Here is an 18,627-nt window from a genome sequence, read left to right as displayed (position 1 = left end):
TCCGATTATTGTTGATTTTTACTTAACCCACTGATGCAAATGTCCACCTTCAATAATCTTCACTAATATTTCTTTCTTTCTTTCTTTGCCACCTGCACATCTTTGGCTTAGTTTTAATTAAAAGTCAATTACGTTTATTATGTAATTTATGGCAGAAGATGCGACTTTTATATTTATTTCTAGTATATTATATTTTAAAGAATGTTTATGTTATGTATATTTTTAAGCTAGTCGCCTATTTGTTCACTGTAAAATGTCAAATGTTGTGTATTTGTATTATGCATGACAATATATTCAACATATATGTGAAGCAGATCTGAATCAATAAAATTTGCACGTGGATACATTGGAGGCGTCTGTGGATGGTCCGTTCAGGGCCACTGGAGGGATTCGTACATTTTAATACGCAAAAGTGACCACCTAATAAAACTCCCATTCTCTTGCCAAGTACACATAAACGTCATACATGGCGTGTTGAAAAAAGAAATTTATAAATAGACAAATTATTGTTGGATGTAAAGTAACAAACTAGTAGAATCCTGTCTATCTTTTCAAACTTATCCAAAAGCCCACGACACTTGAAGTACGCTCCCGCTTTACGTGCTGTTACGTCATGACGTCATCCATGTTTGTGTTCCGCGCCGTTCGGGGCAGACATGAACCCCACGTCGAGCGAGACAGAACCGGACGAGCTGTTTCCTCCCTCCGGTGGCGTGAAAGGTTCCGACAGAAGCATGTCCAGCCCCGACAGGTAGAAGCGACATGTGGGAAACGTGTTGTGCGTTGTGACGCTGAAATGGAGCGGAAACTGCAGGCTAGGCGTTGGGTGTTAGCAGGCTAATGTGGCTGGCTGGACAGTGGCTAGCTCTCTCTTGCTAGCAGCAGATAACTTCACACAAAAAACGTGACGTATTAAAAAACTTATGTGAGAGTTGACGTCACACACGTTTATATGCTATTGTGAGATATTTTTCATAAAAATCGTTAATGCCGTTGTCCTTTTTCAACCAATTGTATTCGTTATTGTTCATTCTACAGCGGACCCCCGCGTATTCGCGTTTCGGCACTCACCTATTCGCGTATTTTTTTCAGTATGTTTTCTTTTTATTCGTTTTATATTTTTTTCACCCCTTTTTCTCTGAAACCGCTTATTGAAGGTTTTCCTTTTTTTTAAAGAATATTTTGGGATATATTTTTTTGATGCTTTCTTGTAGCTTCTGCCATGTGATGACAGCCTTACTCATGTGATTTGCAACCCTACGTGTCAGCTGTCTCCTGGGCATCGTTGCGTATTCCTGGGGAGGGTCGGCACCCCCATATCACCGCCCTCCCCCTCAAGCGCACCGACAACAAAACCACTGTGGAGGTTTTTTTTTTGTTTTTGGGAGGGAGATCCCCGAGTGAGCGGACTTCCTGTCCTGCTTCCACAGGAACAGCGGCTGCAGGTCCCACAAAGTTTTTAATCATCATCATCCGACTGTTTTTGACTTAATCCATACACTGAATTTGGACAAAAGTAAGTTTTTTTTTTAATGCATTTTCAAATAAAATTAAAGGCTTTGTGGATCCTGAAGTTGCCACATTGACATAAATGCCTGTAAAGGAACAGTGTGGGGTCGCTATGAGCACATCGGGCATATCTGATGGCAGTAAGCACAGAAAATAATTTATCTCCTCCTTCTGCATTTCATGACTGATTTTCAACCCATTCTAACTTTAAGGCTCAGCATCTACATATCAACAGTCCAATTAATTCCACACAATACACAACATTTCGGTAGAAATGATTAAAAGTCAAATATTAATGTTAGCATGAGTTTTTTTTCTTTCTAATTTGTTTTGCTTTAAAACATCAGCGGGAGTGGCGAGGATTCCCTGGACGGCCTCAGGAGCTGCATCCCTCGCTGTTGCCCGCTGACCCCATCCTTGTCGCCCCAAAAACGTGCCACCAGCCAGTCCCAAACGGAGCCCCCGCTGCTGAGGACTAGCAAGAGGACCATCTACACAGCCGGCAGGCCCCCCTGGTACAACGTCACCGGGACCACCTTCAAGGAGGCCTTCGTCATCGGTGAGAAAATTGTGATTCAAGATTGTTATGCAAAAATATTAGGAACAGATATCATCGTTATCAAATTGTCTACTTTACAAGCTTTTTTTTTTGTGTGTCAGTGTTTTAATGTTGGCAACGTGTCAAGCACCAGCTGCTGCCATGGCTATGCTGTGTGCAGTGTGAAAGGGACTTTACATCTGGTATATAAAATAACGTTCTCCTGTGCCTCCTTGGGTTTTCCGCCTCAAGATGCGTCCATATGTTTAATCTCTCTCACACACACACGTTCACGGTTCGTTTCTCAGCTGCTGGGACTGTTTTACAGTGTGCATCAGTGAATAAAACCACCCACAGCGCCCTAATTTCCTTTCATTAATACTCTGAAAAATAAAATTAAAATACACATTATATTACAATTTTTTTATGGTTAAAATTGCCAGTATAGTAATTTAGGATTTAGTGTTATTTGTATGCCCTCTTTGCATTTTTTTCATATTCATAAAACACTTCAGTCAGTGGCGTAGAGTAGTCAGATGGCCATGAATTTAATCATCCTATTTTAGGTGGGAATGAATCTAATCTGTTTCAATTTAAGTCCTTAACTCATTCACTCCCAGTCACAAATTTATTTAGAAATGTGAGTAAAAAAAAAAATTTTTTCAACATGGCCCTGGTTCATCTTGTTTGCTCTGCTGCCACCTGCTGGCCGTTTATGTAATGACTTCAACCATTCTTTGCAGTTGAGAGCGGCTGCAGCAAAGCTTTCTGTATGCTCTAGCATTTAAAAAAAAACAAACATATAAAATGTGTAAATACGTCTTTAGGGCACTTAAAACATTTAAAATAGAACATATTTATACGTTTTTGGGAGTAAATGAGTTAACAAACTTCCCGAATGGCTGGAACGGGTTTGGTGGTTAAGAGTCTCTAAGTCAATGTGTTTTTTTTCCCCTTAGGTCTGTGTGGAGGAAGCGCTTCTGGGAAAACAACAGTGGCCAATAAGATCATTGAGGCTCTAGATGTTCCCTGGGTGGTTCTGCTTTCTATGGATTCCTTCTACAAGGTACTCAACAGGTGGCAACGTGAAAAAAAGTCTACACACCCTTTTTCGAATGCCATTTTATTGTGACATAAGGAATAAAACCAAGACAAGTAATTTCAAAACTTTCCACCGTTAATGTGACCTATAATCTGTACAACTCAATTGGGAGAAGTACTGCCTCTGGTTAACCCCAAATAAGTTGTTTGTGTGTTTGACAAGGTACTGAACAAAGAAGAGCAGGAACTGGCGGCCAAGAACGAGTACAATTTCGACCACCCCGATGCCTTTGACTTTGAGCTGCTGGTCAACGTCTTGCGAAAGCTAAAGAAAGGAAAAAGGATCAAAATCCCCATTTATGACTTCACGTCTCACTGCAGACGCAAAGAATGGGTACGTATCGCTCGCGTGTGTCTGGCTTTTCACAATAAAACATTGGCCGCAGAAAGTTAAACGTAAGTAAGAAGTGATGCCAGTAGATAGCAATAGAGTGACTGTTTTACTTTTTCATAGAAATTTTAACATTTTGCCAAACTATCCCAATATTTATTTATTTTTGCAATTTTCATCAAAACTTGCATTTTTTTGTATTTTTCCATCAAAATATTTTTTGTCAGTGTGGTGATTTTTCATCAGAATTTTTAAAAAAATTTTTTTTTGCTGTTTTTGTGTGTGTGAATTTTCTCTTTTTTTCAGCAAAATCTTCAATTCCCCCCTTAAAATTATTATTATTTTTAAATGTTTCTTTTTTATTTTATTTACTTTTTTGGTTAACAAAAAAAAAGAAGTCAATTTCGTCATGTATTGAATTTTTCAGTTTAATTTTTGTAATTTTGCCTCAATGTTTTTTTCCCCCTCAAAAATGCGTATCGGGATTTTATACTTTCATTTAAGTCATCTTTTTTTTGTCATTAAGATTTTATTGTCTTTTTTTGTCTTAAATATTTTGTTCGGAAGTTCTTTGTCAAAATCATCTTTTTTTTTGGTCAAGATTTATTTTTGTCATTTTTCATTAAAATTTTTAACTTTTTGACACTTAATGGCAAAACATTCCATTTCAGCAGATCTTTTGCATCGTGTTGGTGAGATGAAAAAATAAAATGAAAAAGAACAGAAGAAGCATTAGTGAGTGTAAATAATCGTGCTAGTTGGAGTGAATTTTTTCATCTACACTTTTACATTCAGACTGACTGAACTGTATGTACAAAAACAATAATGTAAGTTTTTATATAATAGTAAATTGTAAGATAGTATTATCATCATTACTTCCCGGCGTGCCTTGTGTACATAATTAAAAGGCCACCAACATGTTTTCTTCCATTAATGTGCCAACTGTGCACGCTAATGTGCTAATTATCACAGCGTTAGCACAATGCCCTTCTCACACGCGCGCACGCATTCAGGAATCAATCCGGCAGCGACAACTGTTCTCTATTTCTTGGCAATGTAATTTCATGGCTGAAAGGCACAAAGCCTCATGGGAAATGGCCTGTCCACACTCACAAATCCTTTTACGGGCGCTTTGCACCGGCTGCTGGTAATTAAAAGCCTGAAACAACCCCCATCGCTCCCCTCGCGGGTGCCGCACGCCCTCTTTTTCTCCTTCGTCGTCTTCTGTGGTGCATCAAGGAACTTCAGTGAGGTTCGGACAGTCGCACTTGAACGTGTTGAGCACGCACTAAATCAGGTGTGAGGAGAGGGCGCGCGCGCGTGTGCGCACACACACTCTCACTAAATGAAGCGGTCGATAAACACTCATCGGTTTCTTTACAATTCACAAAAAGCGCGGGCCGCTTTGTCTCGGCTCGGCTGCGCGTCGTTGGTCAGCTTTATCGACTTTTACGCGACACTGATGGAGAAGCTGCCTACTGACGATGGTGCGCCCTCGCCTCCATTTTTTTCTCTTTGAAGCTACAGTATGCTTTTTAGTCATGTTATCAGCATTTGATAAAATAGGTGTAGTTGGTTGAATGATTTTTAAAGATACAATAAATCTTGAAATTGATTAGTTTTTTCCCCTCAATATTGTGATTATGATTTAATTCTTTCATTCCCGCAGATCAGAAAACTCATCAAGTCAAATCATGACATATTTTCCCCCTTGTCAACGTTTTTTTTTTTTTTTTTGCAACGGACGGGGGAAAGTCTTGTTCTTGTGTACCTCTGGTTAGGGCTGCTTGATTATGAAGAAAATATTCATCACAATTGTTATAATAATTGAAATCATTATTAGGACGATAATTAGTTTTTTGGTTTAAATGTAAAAAATAGTAGGACAAATAAATGTATTTGAAACACTATAACTATGCAAGTTTCTTTTGGACCAAACATGATTTATTAAATTATTTTAAAATAAAAAAAATGTACAAATACATACAACTCAAAATTAGTATTAATAATCTTTTATTTTTGTTTATGATTATGCCAATTTTGTAATTGTGGAGTGTAATAATTGTAATTGAATTTCGATTAATTGCACAGATCTACTTTTGGTTTCATCTTTGAGCTGGGGAAAAAACAAAAGAAAAATACAGCAGATAGCAGCATTTTATAGCTTTTGCAGCAATGTGATGACTCGTACAAAAAAAACATGGCGGATCTTACGAAATACGTTTTCATGTGCAATTAAATTTTAAAAAAATGCAGTCTTTTTAAGCACTTACTACGACATTTTGCAAAATTCTACTAAACAAACGTAAATCATAAATTAGATTACAATAGCGCAAACAAATCTGTGACTTTCTCACGCTCAGCTTTTAATGTTTCATGTTTTTACTACGGATTTTTTTATTCACAGAAAACCGTGTACGGGGCCAATGTTGTCATCTTTGAGGGCATCCTGGCCTTCGCCAACAAGGAACTGCTAAAGGTTGTTTTTTGTTGTTGTTGTTTTTGTGATTTGTGAAAGCTACCTTCTTTTATAGCAGTGTGTCCTGCCACACCACGCGTTGCCTGTGTGTGTGTTTTGTGAGCTGGACCGTGGCGATAAGGCCTGCAGTCTCCCATGGGATCCCCCCCCCCCTCCATCACAGTTAATACCGACCCATGTCCGGGTGGTGATGAATGATGTTTAGTGGACCTCCGTGCTTACTAGTCGCAAGGATGGGAATGGAATGATATGCTAATGAGGCGCACTGGTGAGCGATAGCGTGTATGCTCGTGGTGGACCACTTCATTAGGTATGCTTGCATGGTCCCATGAGATCCTTTCAATTTCTGAAGTCTATTCCAGATGATTGGTCGCAAGGGGTTGTAATTGACATACATGAATCAATAACGTCATTGATATTTTTTTCAATTGGAACTATAAGGCGCTCATGCTAAAATGTAGTAGTTCACCGTGCTGTTGGTCTAATTAGCCGCAAATGTAAATATTCTGAGGTTAGCTTAGCTTGCGTTGATGTTGAATTTAACCCTCAAAGCCGACTGTCTGGTAAGCAGCCCATTCCTCACGAGCGCCATCTTGTGGCAGGTGGCATGTTTAGATTTACAGCACGCGACAACCTCCTCGCTTCATTGTGCGACTGAGTTATACGCGCGCACTCCTGGGAGACTCTCGTGTAAATCACACAATAGTTCCTTTTCATCTGGCCGTCCGGCAATGCCTCATTTTTGTCAGTTTTGTACCCCGTCATCGTCGTCAGAATTCGTTTGGCTCCGTTGATTTATTTTATTTTTTATTTTTTGCTGAGTGGCAGGATCACTTTTTAACTCTTTGACTGCCAAAAACGTTAAATAACGTTTAGTAAAATCCTATGGAGGAGTGCCAAAGACGTTAAAATACGTTTGTTTTTTTTGTTTTTCAAAACAGAGGTGAAACTAACCATTTTCTATTGTTGATTACTGAAAAACGAAATAAGGTAGAAACAAACTTTTTTTTCTGATTAAAGATGAGAGTCCAATCTTTCAATTGGTAGTATGTGTGTTTCCATAGTCCAAACACAATTTTCTGTGGACCTTGAAAGATCAGTCAAAAATGCTTAAATCGGCTGGCACCCACGGCATCCCTTTTCTGAAAACGTCTGGCAGTCAAAGAGTTAAAGACACAAAAGTAGACTCTATTTCTTCGACATGATTAGACTATTTTGTCCTGACCGTATAGCAATCTGTGACATTTCGATCTGTTTTTTTTTTCTTTCTTAAATTGTTTTTCTATTGGCAAGGTGAGGCTGTATGGCCAAAAAAAATGCTTTTATTATCTTGGGCGCTTCCTGAAAGAAAAAAGTGAAGATATTTACAAATCTTATTTTGTCGGCCAGCTGCTGGACATGAAGGTGTTTGTGGACACCGACTCGGACATCCGGCTGACACGCCGGTTGAAGCGGGACGTGTCGCAGCGCGGGCGGGACATCGGCGGCATCATCAAGCAGTACAACAAGTTCGTCAAGCCGGCTTTCGAGCAGTACATCGAGCCCACCGTGCAGCTCGCCGACATCGTGGTGCCCCGAGGTCCGCTCGACTCCGCTCGAGGGTATCCGGCCACGTTTGAAAATGACGCTGGGATGAGATGCTCTTTGTCTGGCCACAGGTGGTGACAACTTTGTGGCGCTGGATTTGATTGTTCAGCATGTTCACAGTCAGTTGGAGAAGGTAATGCCAAATATTTTACGCAAACGGTATTTGAGCCACCCCTCCCCCCACGGCCCCTAATCTCAGTGTATCAGATAAATAGTCCGCATGTGACTTATTTTACCACTTGTGTGTGTGTCCTTGTATGTGCATGGCCCTCCCACCCTACCTGGCTGAATATTGTGACCATCCCAGCGTGAGATCACAGTGAGGTACTACTATATTTTTTTATGACTCTTTACTACTACTTTCCACTCAAACTCAAACTTTTAAGATGAAAGCTGACACCAACTCACTTAATTTCCTTGCAAATTTAAAACAGACTTTCAAACCAAAACTCAGCTCTTGCCGCTAAGATTTTATTTTGAAATGATTTTTTGCAAAATTAATGCAAAATCCTTCTTTTTTTTATTATTGTTATTGAATGCAGCCTTTCAAATTAACTCTTTGACTGCCAGACGTTTTCAGAAAAGGGATGCCGTGGGTGCCAGCCGATTTTAAGCATTTTGACTGATCTTTCAAGGTCCATAGAAAATTATGTGTTTGGACTATGGAAACACACATACTGCCAAAACAAGATTGGACTCTCATCTTCCATCAGAAAAAAAAAAGTTTGTTTCTACCTTATTCCGTTTTTGAGTAATCAACAATAGAAAATGGTTAGTTTCACCGGTTTTGAAAAAAAACGTCTTTTAACGTCTTTGGCACTCCTCCATAGGATTTTACGAAACGTTATTTAACGTTTTTGGCAGTCAAAGAGTTAACTCTTTGACTGCCAAAAACTCTCCTAATACTGAAATCTAATGCCAGCCTTTCAATCTAAAAATCGACATTTTGCCTAAAAAAAAAAACTTGTCTTTTATTTTGAAGTGCAAATGAGCAGTGTGACTTTTAAGTGATCTTGAAATGTGGCAGAAAAAAAAGCAGTGAAGGTGAAAAAAATTCACCTCCGCGAAAGTGTCACAGCTGTGATGCCGTTGGCTGTTTGAGTTACTCGCTCATTCCTCTCCCTCCTTTTTCTGTCCTCTCCAACGCGTATCATCACTTCCTGTCACACCATTGAAGCGGCGCTGGGATATGTGAGGCACCTTGTTGCACTCTGACCTCGTTTGCTGTGCATTTCCACACCCTTGCTTTACCCCGACAACAGTGTGCAGCTTTCTGTGTTTCTGTGCCTGTTTGACCCGAGCAAACAATTTTTGTTGCGATAAACCTAACCATGTTGGAACTCACAGTGACCTCCATAATACCAAATCACTAACCTTGTCAAATCTAGACTGAAAACACACTTATTCCGGACTGTTGACTCATTTGAACATCTGTTTGTAATTGCTTGTTTTTATGTCCAGAATGTTGCCTATGAGTGAAATCAATTATTATTACTTTTAAAATAACAAGTAATAAATAGATTGAATTTGCATTAAAAGAGATATATTCATTAAAGGCATTCAAATAATTTTTCATTATCATTTTGAAAAAAAATATTCTTTAGAATTTGAATGAATTATTAAATAAATAATATTTAAATAAAAATAAATAATTGCATAATTATTGTAATTATTTAACATAAATAAAAAGTACATTATTATGCAATTAATCAACAAATTATATACCTAATAACAATCAAATAAAGGCATACAAAATACATTTGATTTATTTTAGTTTAAGTTTTTTATGGACAAGCTGCTAAATGAATATGTGAATGAATTAATTAGTTATTAAATAATACAATTAAAAATAAATAATTGCATAATTAATGTAATTATTTAACAAAAATACAACTATTATATACCCCAAAAATTTATTTTAAAAAAAAATTAGGGACAAACTACTAAATGAATAGAACAAGAGGTAATATATGGCCCGCAGCCCATCTTTTTACTACCATTCTTTTAAAGCCAATTTAAAAAAAAAAAAAAAAAAAGTCTATTTTCACTGAACATTTAATTGACATTACATTGATTTACTTCTGAGTAGCTCAGTCAATCAGCTGCTAATGACCAACTTGTTTGTGTAGCTCAAATCAAATTTTCATTTTCAGGTCTGCTCTGGCGTCGGCTCACCAAGGTGAGCCTCTACCCGACACACTGAGCGTCCTGAAGAGCTCGCCGCAGGTGCGCGGCATGCACACCATCATCAGGTAAGACAAAAGAGTTAATGATCACATTTTGTTATTTTTACTACCCCTCCTCTCATCTCTTCATTAGGAACAAGGAGACCAACCGTGACGAGTTTGTCTTCTACTCCAAAAGATTAATGAGGCTCCTGATAGAGCACGCCCTCTCTTTCTTGCCCCTCCAGGTGTGTTTGTCTTCATTTATGTGTTGTTGAGCAGCCGGGGATAACTACGACTTCTTTTTGCCTACAGCCCGCATCTGTAGAGACGCCTCAGGGTAGCGTCTACCACGGCAGGAGGCTGAGCGGGAACAGAGTAAGTCACTTTTCTTCATTATCAAAGTTTCCGCGGGGGCAATAAAAAGCATTAAATGGATTGTGCTGGAACTAAGGCCTTAAATGGCATTTAAAAAAATTTAATCGGATGTCCAGCAGCATTACAAATTTAAATACAATTGATGTAAAAAAAAAAAGCATCACTATAACACAATTTAGCAATAATAAATATGATAAAAAATATATTTATTTGCTGGGACTGATGACTAGTTGTAATTTACAATGAACTAAATAAACAAGTTGCTTCCTGTTCCAAATATAATTTGCTCTGAATTTGGAAAGAAAAATGTACTGTTTGTTTCAGTAATGTCCAACATGAAACACTAATGCAATCTAGTGGCAGAAAATTACCTCAGTACAAAATCTATGTCTCGATGTTTCACAGTTCTTTTAACTGTTTAGTGTCTCTTTTTGACTTCAACTATAACTTTATGAATTGCTTACTATAAAATTACTGTCTCAATGAACTAAACCATACAATCACATTAGTATTTGGTAACCATATTTGAACACATAAGACATGGGCCACAAATGAAAGCCTTCTTCATGCATATACTGTAAAGGAAAAAGGGTCTTCTTTTTTTTTTTTATGGAACCGAAATGACATTGGGGTAAATCTCTACTCTGTAAGATTTGCTATATTAAAAAAAATATTTGTTGAGTTGTGTTGTTGTTGTAGATTACGGGCGTGTCCATCTTAAGGGCAGGAGAGACCATGGAGCAGGCACTCATGGCTGTGTGCAAAGACATCCGACTGGGGAAAATCCTCATCCAGACCAACCATGACACAGGTGAACCGGAGGTATGCCGCCTCTTAACCGCCACGATCAATTATTTTTATTTATTTATTTTTTATTATTATTATTTTTATATATATATATATATATGTTGTGACTGTAGCTGCACTACCTGCGACTGCCCAAAGACATCAGTGAGGACTTTGTCATCCTGATGGACAGCACCGTGTCCACCGGCGCCGCTGCTCTCATGGCCATTAGGGTTCTGTTGGTGAGTATGCTGATTGTCATTCAAACTCCGGGCCTGCAGGGGGAAGCACCTGCGCCTCGAAGGAGAAACCTAAATGAGGATTTGGTAGGGACTGAAGTTCAAGTCGTGTGGGAAAGAAATCAAGCAATGTCACCAACTAGCTGAATGTCGTGAAATATTTTGCGTATTCTATTTTTGACGCTGACATTGATGTCGAAAGGACCATGACGTGGCGGAGGACAAAATTTTCTTGCTTTCACTGCTTATGGCGGAAATGGGCGTCCACTCGGTGGCCTACGCTTTCCCCAAAGTGCGCATCATCACCACTGCCGTAGACAAGGAGGTCAACCACCAGTTCCACATCATCCCCGGCATCGGTAAGAGGAGAAAAAAAAAGCATTTTAAAGAAGAAGTTTGCTTTATTTACACAGTTTTAAAGTGTTGTCAGGAAAAAATAAAATACACAAAGATAAAGAATTACAGCACACTTTTGTCACACTTTGCATTGCAGCTTTTTAGAAAATGTAATTGTGGTTTTATGACCATAAAAGGAATACAATATATTAAAAAGTGACTTTTTATGTAATATGCCCCCTTTTAACATTGTCTCAAAGGTAATTTTGGCGATCGCTACTTCGGCACCGACGCCCCTTCGGATTGGTGCGAAAGTGACGACGGGATGGACTTGTGACTGGGCCTGAAAGCAAAATCTCACCGAGCCTCTCAGGTCCACAAGACAAACACTCACGTGCCAATAAATACTTGATTTCGATTTTTTTCATGTTACACGTTATGTATTCATGTGCTTTGTTTTAGTTCTAGTGTTAAGCTACATGACATCAGAGAAGGAGGCTCAGTTTTTTTTTTTTTAATCCGTCCCACATAGCATTTACATTATCAAGAGTCTTTCAACTAAAACCACATGGATTCTGCCTGGATTCCGCATTATCTTATGATTAGAGTTAGCATCTCTGATGACAACATAGCAGTAGTAGACCAGCCTATACGACTCCTGTGTTGTTTCAAACACATGGTTCTTTAGTTTTTGGTAACTATGTTCAGTAATGTGACCAAGTTTTTGTCCTTTCATTGTTTACCACTGCCTTATTTGTTGTACTTTAAGGAGCAATTGACATTGTGCACAACTTCCTCAAAGGATTATAACAATTCGCTGTACTTAAATTACAAGATGATTTATGGTTTGTTTACCAATTATGTGCCATGTTCATTTTATTGTGCCTTTCATTATATTTGTGTAATTTGGAACCATTACAGCATTTTTTAATGAGCCAAGCTCTAAACCTTTAGTTATAAAATGACAGTCAGTTGTGTTAATTTTGCCGTTGTTAATTTTAATTTAATATTTATTTTCTATTTTCTGGTTTCAAAACAAAATGTCAAGTATTTGGAACAGCAACTGGTTGTGACCACATTTGCTGCCATTTCGAATGTTTTAATTTATTTTATAATTGACTGACTGACTTTACAGCCCATTTAGCTCAACGAATGTTACATTTTATATGATGGCATTCATTTTGTGAGAACACCAATATTTGAGAAGCTGTATTTCATCTGCTCTGCTCCACTGGACCAGAACATACTTAAAGGGAATTCACACCTCATGAATTGTTAGTGAAATAAACTTTTTGTTGTTAAAATTTTTTGTTTTGTTTTTCCTTTAAACTTTACCGCGTGCTTAAAATTAAATTTGGTTTACAATACCGGTTATTTTACTGTCTGAAACGTGCGATATTGTCCACCAGGGGGCGGAACACTTAGTGAACTTTTCTAATAAAGCGGAAGTGACGACGATGCATTCGAGTGTGGCCTTCAAAGGCTGTAGAAAATAATTATGGAAGTGCGTTTAAAAGTCTACCCGTGTTAATAGGTAGTAGGGACACGTTTATACTTTAACGCTTATGTTCACTATTTCGTTAGGTGTTGGCTATTATTTTCAACTGTGACGTTTTTAATTCTACATTTACAGCTAATATAACGTTGCTATCGTTATCCGAATGATCTGCTTACTATATTTTGTTTCATCTCTTGTAGCTTTGAATTACATTTGACAACTAATTAAAGTGTTAAACTTACATCATGTGTTTGTCACTTTACAAGTAGGATAGGAAGGACTTACACCGGTGAAGGTACTTGAACGCATCATCAGCCTCCAGGAGTGAGGCTTATCGGAGAGGTAAGTAAACAATTTAACTACTTTTAGAATGACGTTTATTCAGCACAGTCGTTATTTTGTAATCATTTAGAGAGAACACCGAAACAAACTTGGCTTCTTGCAACATTTTATAGAATTACCGCATTTTACGTACTCGTCTAGCTAGGTGACGTTCCAGTTTACCGGTAGCAGCACGTGACGCCGACATGTCAGTCAGAAACATCAACATTTGAAGTAGATTCCTTGTTTTTGCAAACACAATGATTTGTCACGGGAATACTACATATTTATTCTTTATTTTAGTTACCGCTCTATAATTCGGTGTTGTGGTCATCAAGGTTTGTTTTAGCACTATATTTGAAGTATTTTGCTGATATTGCGATGGATGCTTTTAACCTCCAGTCTAACAAGTTAATTGAATGACCGACGTAACGTCACGTATTTGCAGAATGAGTGAAGTCACGTTGAGTTTCATTGTAGCGTTATTACACTTATTCCATGACTGCTGAAATGTATTTTAAGATGAACGTTTGAACCATTACTTTAAATACATTAAGTGTGTGTGTGTGTGTGCATAGCTTATACATAATGTTTTAAGTTTAGGAAGATTCTACCATAAACTGCATTATTTTTCAGGCTCACTTCTTCCTGAAGCAACCGTTTGATGGCAATTGTTTTGTCTGTTGTTTTGTTTGACAGTGAGGATGGCGGGCCTGTGGCGGGCCTACCAAGCCCTGATTGCAAGACGCCCCTGGACGGTGCAGATTGTGACCGCCGGTGAGAGCAGTGCACCACACACAAACACAAAACTATATACTTACCTTGACTTTCAACTTAACTTAATTTTTTGTGTGCTTGGTTAAAAAATGACACAAGTGAACTTTACAGAGTCAACAAAGGCAAAGAACTTTGAACGTAACACACGTGCAAGCATATTTCATTTTACACAATCATGCTGCACCACAGATTAACATTCTCCAAGGATAAAAGTATTGTTACACGTCTTAATCAGGTAAACAATACAAAGTAACTGCAACAATTCTCTCATGTGAACTCTTCATTTAAAATCCTTCTTTAAAACCTGAATCCTTTCTAAAAAATTTTTTTTTTAAAAAACTCACTTCAAACTTACCCTGGCTTGAACCAAACATTAAACCAAAACTTTGTCTTGGAAGTCTGTTCTTAGACCCTAACTTTTGTTTAAAACCCAGGTTTTGAAGCTCCAATTTCTAACCCCTGGCTTGGCAATTCAAAACTCCAGGAAACTGTTATGATTGCAAAAAATACCACATTTTCCTTACTTTTCACCCCCTCTAGGTGTCCTATTATTTTTACGATCTATATGTTTATTTAATCTTTTAACCTACACTTTTAAGTAATGTCCTTTAGAGATTCATAATTACTTTTTTTTTTCAGAAATGTGCTGAGGTTTTTTATTGGTAATAAGACAGTCCTGCTGCAGTACACCATTTGACCATTTGATGGCGCCATTGTATATTCCACCTGTGATTCAAATAGACTGTTGATTTTGTTCTATGTTTTTATTTTATTTTTTTCGGTGTGCGTTCTTGCAGGCTCTCTGGTGGGCGTCGGCGACGTCATCTCGCAGCAGGTGATCGAGCGACGTGGACTCGCTCAACACGACGTGCGCCGCACCGCCAAGATGATGAGCATTGGATTCTTCTTTGTGGTGAGGGTCCAAAACCCCGCCCCCTCCTTTGGTTAGGGTTAGGGTGAATCCCTTCACGTGTTGGGAATTACTCCCTATAGTGAGTCGGCCATTTTGTAATGCATTATGAAAATGAGGTCAACGACCCATGGTAACTAGCTAACTAACTAATTTCATATTCCCTTATCACTATGTAGGGATTTTTATGTAAATTAGTTGACTTTATAAAATTTGATTAGCATCGTTGTTGAGATTTTATCCAGTGACTTCCTGTCTAAAGGGCCCAGTCGTCGGCAGCTGGTACAAGGTTCTGGACCGCCTAGTGGTCGGAGGAAGTAAGAGTGCGGCCATGAAGAAGATGCTAATTGATCAGGTCAGAAGTTCTCATAACACCGGTGGACTCAATTTAAAAAAATATATAATTAAAACATTCCAGTATTTAATAAATAATGATTTCTGTCTTTTGTGTCCAGTTGTGCTTCGCTCCATGTTTTTTGGGTGCCTTCCTGGCGCTGTCGGGAGTTCTGAACGGGCTGAGCGTGGAGCAGAACGTCGCTAAGCTGCGCCGGGTAAAATATTTTTTCTCTTTTATTACCTGCTTGCTATGTACTTCCGTGTAGCGAGCATGTTTTTGACATGAGAGGAAAAACCTACACAAGCACAGGAAAAACAAAGTCCTCGCGGAAGGTTCGAAACTGTGAGGCAGACGTGCTAACCGCTATCTCACCGTGCTGTCCCATTTGCTACAAAAAAACAATACTTGAGAACACATTGTGACTTATTGCCAAAAATGTGTTGTCAGATGAGATATGGATACTTAACATTGGCCCAACCTTTCATTGAGCGGACATTTTGTCTGTTCCGCAACAACAGAACATGCTGAGCTCCTTTTCATCCTCAAACTTTTTATTATCTCTCCACATGTCACACTTGGTCTTTGTTATCGTGCCCCTCCCCAAAATAACCCCAAAAGTAACCGCACCATTGGAGCCAAAGCAGAAGTGTTGGCTCACGCAAAATGTGTGTGTCTCTGTGTGCGTGTTTGTGCGCTAGCCGTACAAACACTGCCCTGCTCAATTATTGACGCTGGGAGGCGGGACATGTGACTGGTGATGTCACGCGGGACACAAAGCAAATGACAAAGAGGATGCTGATCAAACATGCGCACACCCTGTTGGAATTACACACACTTTTGCTGATGTTTGACTTGGAAAATGTCTTCTGATGAGATTTTCATCAGAAAACTCACAATATGTTCCACCCCAGTCCAATAGGTGGCGGTGATGGACATTGCAATATGATCATCAACTGCTACATATGTCAAGCTTTTTTTTTTACCACAATATTAATAAATTGAGCTCGGCTAAAAATAGATTTTGCATTAAACAATTGTATGTGACTTTAAGAGGCGGGGCCTGCCTGGTGAGTTACATGGGTGTCACCAAATCAGTGTGTAGTTGACTGGCTGTAAATGAGGCGGTAACTAAAAAAATGTGACATGTTCCACTCCAGTCCCATAGGAGGCGGTAACTGTCACATTATCAGCAGATCCATCCTTTTTTTCATTTTTTTTTCACCACAGCTCCATCTGCTGGTGGTTCACTGCACCCACTTGGACCCACTGCAAGCAGACTGTAACAACACACACATATAAAATAATAATTCTCACTCGGTTACTGCAGTTCTTAATGTTTAACCTCTCTAGTGTGGTCAAAATATTTTTTCTGAAGCCGTGTCCTTGAACGCAACATCTCACCGCCTGGTTGTAACATTGTTCACGTCGGCAAATCATGTCGACGTCGGCGCTGACGCGTGAAAACTATCCAAATGAAAAGTGTGTCAGCTGATAATTAGAAACATGTTTTACTCTGATAGCAAAGTCTTGCATGCCCAACTTTCCATTTTCTGTTGCACACGCTGTGACCTTCAACATGCACGAGTGTGCGTGCGTGTGATTGTTAATATTGTTATTGTGATGTCTTCACAGGACTACGCAGACGCGCTTATCTCCAATTATTACGTAAGTTTTTGTTCATTTTATTTCATTTATGTAAAAGTCAACGTTGTTGTTCAGGTGTAATTAGTTGTGTTTTGTGTGTCAGCTATGGCCACCCGTGCAGATCGCCAACTTCTACTTCATCCCACTGCACCACAGGTCGGTATCATACTCCACATTCTCCATTTTGCTGACCTTTGCCCTTAGTCTCCAAACGGATAAGAATCGTCTCACATAAATAAACACACATCAAAATGGTATTGCTGTTGTGCGTTAGCTCTCGACACTTTGGTATTACAGTCCACAGTCTCCACATTGCTGCATATTGCCCTTTATCTCCATCCCTTTTGGAAATATGCACATTCTCATGTAAGTTGGCCCCATTGTTGTATGCTAGCTCTGGATGTCGCGGTACCGTAAGATACTCCACAGTCTCCACTTTGCCCTCATTCTCCTGTTGGATAAAATGTGCTTGTCGCAAGTAAACACACACGCTAAAAATATCTGACACCATTGTGGTGTATTAGCTCTGGATGCCACAGTTCTGTATTACACTCTACAGTCCCCACTTTGCCCTCATTCTCCTGTTGGATAAAATTTGCTTGCCGCAAGTAAACACACACACTAACATTACCTGATACTGTTGCCTCAGCTCTGGACGCTGCGGTATTAATACTGAGTCCACAGTGTCCAGTGTATGCCCTCAGTCTCCCAATGGGTAAAATTGTCTCACAAAAATTAATTCACACAATTTTAGCTTACCCCAATGCTGTTCGTTAGCTCGGGATGTTACCGTTCTATAGTTCACAGTCAACACTTTACCCTCATTCTCCTGTCGGATAAAATTTAACTCCCACAAATAAACACACACGGAATAATTAGCTGAGCCACAGCTCTGGCATTATAGTCCATATGTCTCCACTTTGCCCTCATTCTCCTCATGGATAAAATTTGTCTCACACAATAGTGTTGATGCTGTTTCTTTTCTAGAAGCTCTTCTCTTATACTCTAGTCTCCGCTTTGCTGCACTTTGCCCTTAGTCTCCTCTCGGATAAAATTATATTATTATTTTTTGCCTCGGTCGAATGTTTTGGAATTTGAAGAACTTTGTGACACTCTCAGGTTGGCTGTGGTCCAGATAGTAGCCGTGGCCTGGAACTCCTACTTGACCTGGAAGGCCAACACCGTGTGATCCACCACAACCACCGTTTGGTTTATTTTGGTTTGTTGCTGCTCCTCACCAACCAACTTGACCAGATTGACTCACGGCTCCTTGACTGGATGACACGTTTAACACAAATAATTATGGAAATCACACGCGCACTTCCTTGTTAGTGTGTCACTAGTGTTGAACAAAACAGCGTTAAGTTTTACTTCTTTGTGTTAACAGCAGTTTTCATGTTGAAAGATTGTTCCCACTGTGAATACTCTATGTAGGCGGAGCTAATTGTGAATAAAAAAAAAGGGTTTTGCAGCAATGCATTTAAAGGAGGAAAAAAAGCCTATTAAATCCATTAGAGCACATTCACACACTCACGCATATGCTCTAACTCGGACCCACATCTCGCTGATGAAAAATTAATTTCTCTTTTAAGTGCTCTTATGTAAATGTTTAGTGGGCACAATAATTGTGTGACTTGATTTTCTGTGTGTGCGTGTGTGAGAGAGAGCACTATTCAACACTTTGGCAGGAA

The 18,627-nt window shown here is 39.0% G+C and overlaps 2 protein-coding genes across 5 annotated transcripts; both read left to right on the top strand.

Annotated features, from left to right (window-relative positions):
- The first annotated feature begins 623 nt into the window (after positions 1 to 623).
- On the top strand, positions 624 to 14,019 carry LOC144039267 (uridine-cytidine kinase-like 1). 4 transcript variants are annotated; one of them, XR_013289396.1, is made up of 17 exons: positions 624 to 751; positions 1,857 to 2,068; positions 3,007 to 3,113; positions 3,312 to 3,482; positions 5,887 to 5,958; positions 7,348 to 7,537; positions 7,617 to 7,678; positions 7,853 to 7,869; positions 9,699 to 9,797; positions 9,865 to 9,958; positions 10,026 to 10,088; positions 10,788 to 10,910; positions 11,009 to 11,116; positions 11,316 to 11,472; positions 11,710 to 11,822; positions 13,217 to 13,289; positions 13,968 to 14,019. XR_013289396.1 is itself a non-coding variant. In XM_077552435.1 (15 exons), the coding sequence occupies exons 1-15, from the start codon at positions 657 to 659 to the stop codon at positions 11,784 to 11,786; spliced, it is 1,647 nt and encodes a 548-aa protein (XP_077408561.1). In that variant the 5' UTR covers positions 624 to 656; the 3' UTR covers positions 11,787 to 12,756. The 4 variants fall into 4 exon arrangements, 2 of the variants coding, with proteins under 2 accessions (XP_077408561.1, XP_077408562.1); XM_077552435.1 differs by lacking the exons at positions 13,217 to 13,289; positions 13,968 to 14,019 and having other exon boundaries at positions 11,710 to 12,756; XR_013289397.1 differs by lacking the exons at positions 11,710 to 11,822; positions 13,217 to 13,289; positions 13,968 to 14,019 and having other exon boundaries at positions 10,788 to 10,899; positions 11,316 to 11,464.
- Positions 13,221 to 18,415, top strand: mpv17 (mitochondrial inner membrane protein MPV17). Its single transcript, XM_077552459.1, has 8 exons — positions 13,221 to 13,289; positions 13,968 to 14,045; positions 14,843 to 14,958; positions 15,218 to 15,310; positions 15,411 to 15,506; positions 16,925 to 16,957; positions 17,040 to 17,092; positions 18,056 to 18,415. Exons 2-8 carry the CDS (start codon positions 13,973 to 13,975, stop codon positions 18,123 to 18,125), a joined length of 534 nt encoding a protein of 177 aa, XP_077408585.1. The 5' UTR covers positions 13,221 to 13,289; positions 13,968 to 13,972; the 3' UTR covers positions 18,126 to 18,415.
- The last annotated feature ends 212 nt before the right edge of the window (positions 18,416 to 18,627 follow it).

The sequence above is a fragment of the Vanacampus margaritifer genome, chromosome 19 (assembly GCF_051991255.1).
Source record: "Vanacampus margaritifer isolate UIUO_Vmar chromosome 19, RoL_Vmar_1.0, whole genome shotgun sequence".
Taxonomy (NCBI): Eukaryota; Metazoa; Chordata; class Actinopteri; order Syngnathiformes; family Syngnathidae; genus Vanacampus; species Vanacampus margaritifer.
The sequence above is the reverse complement of the archived record's forward strand: the minus strand, read 5'-3'. Positions and strand labels throughout refer to the sequence as shown.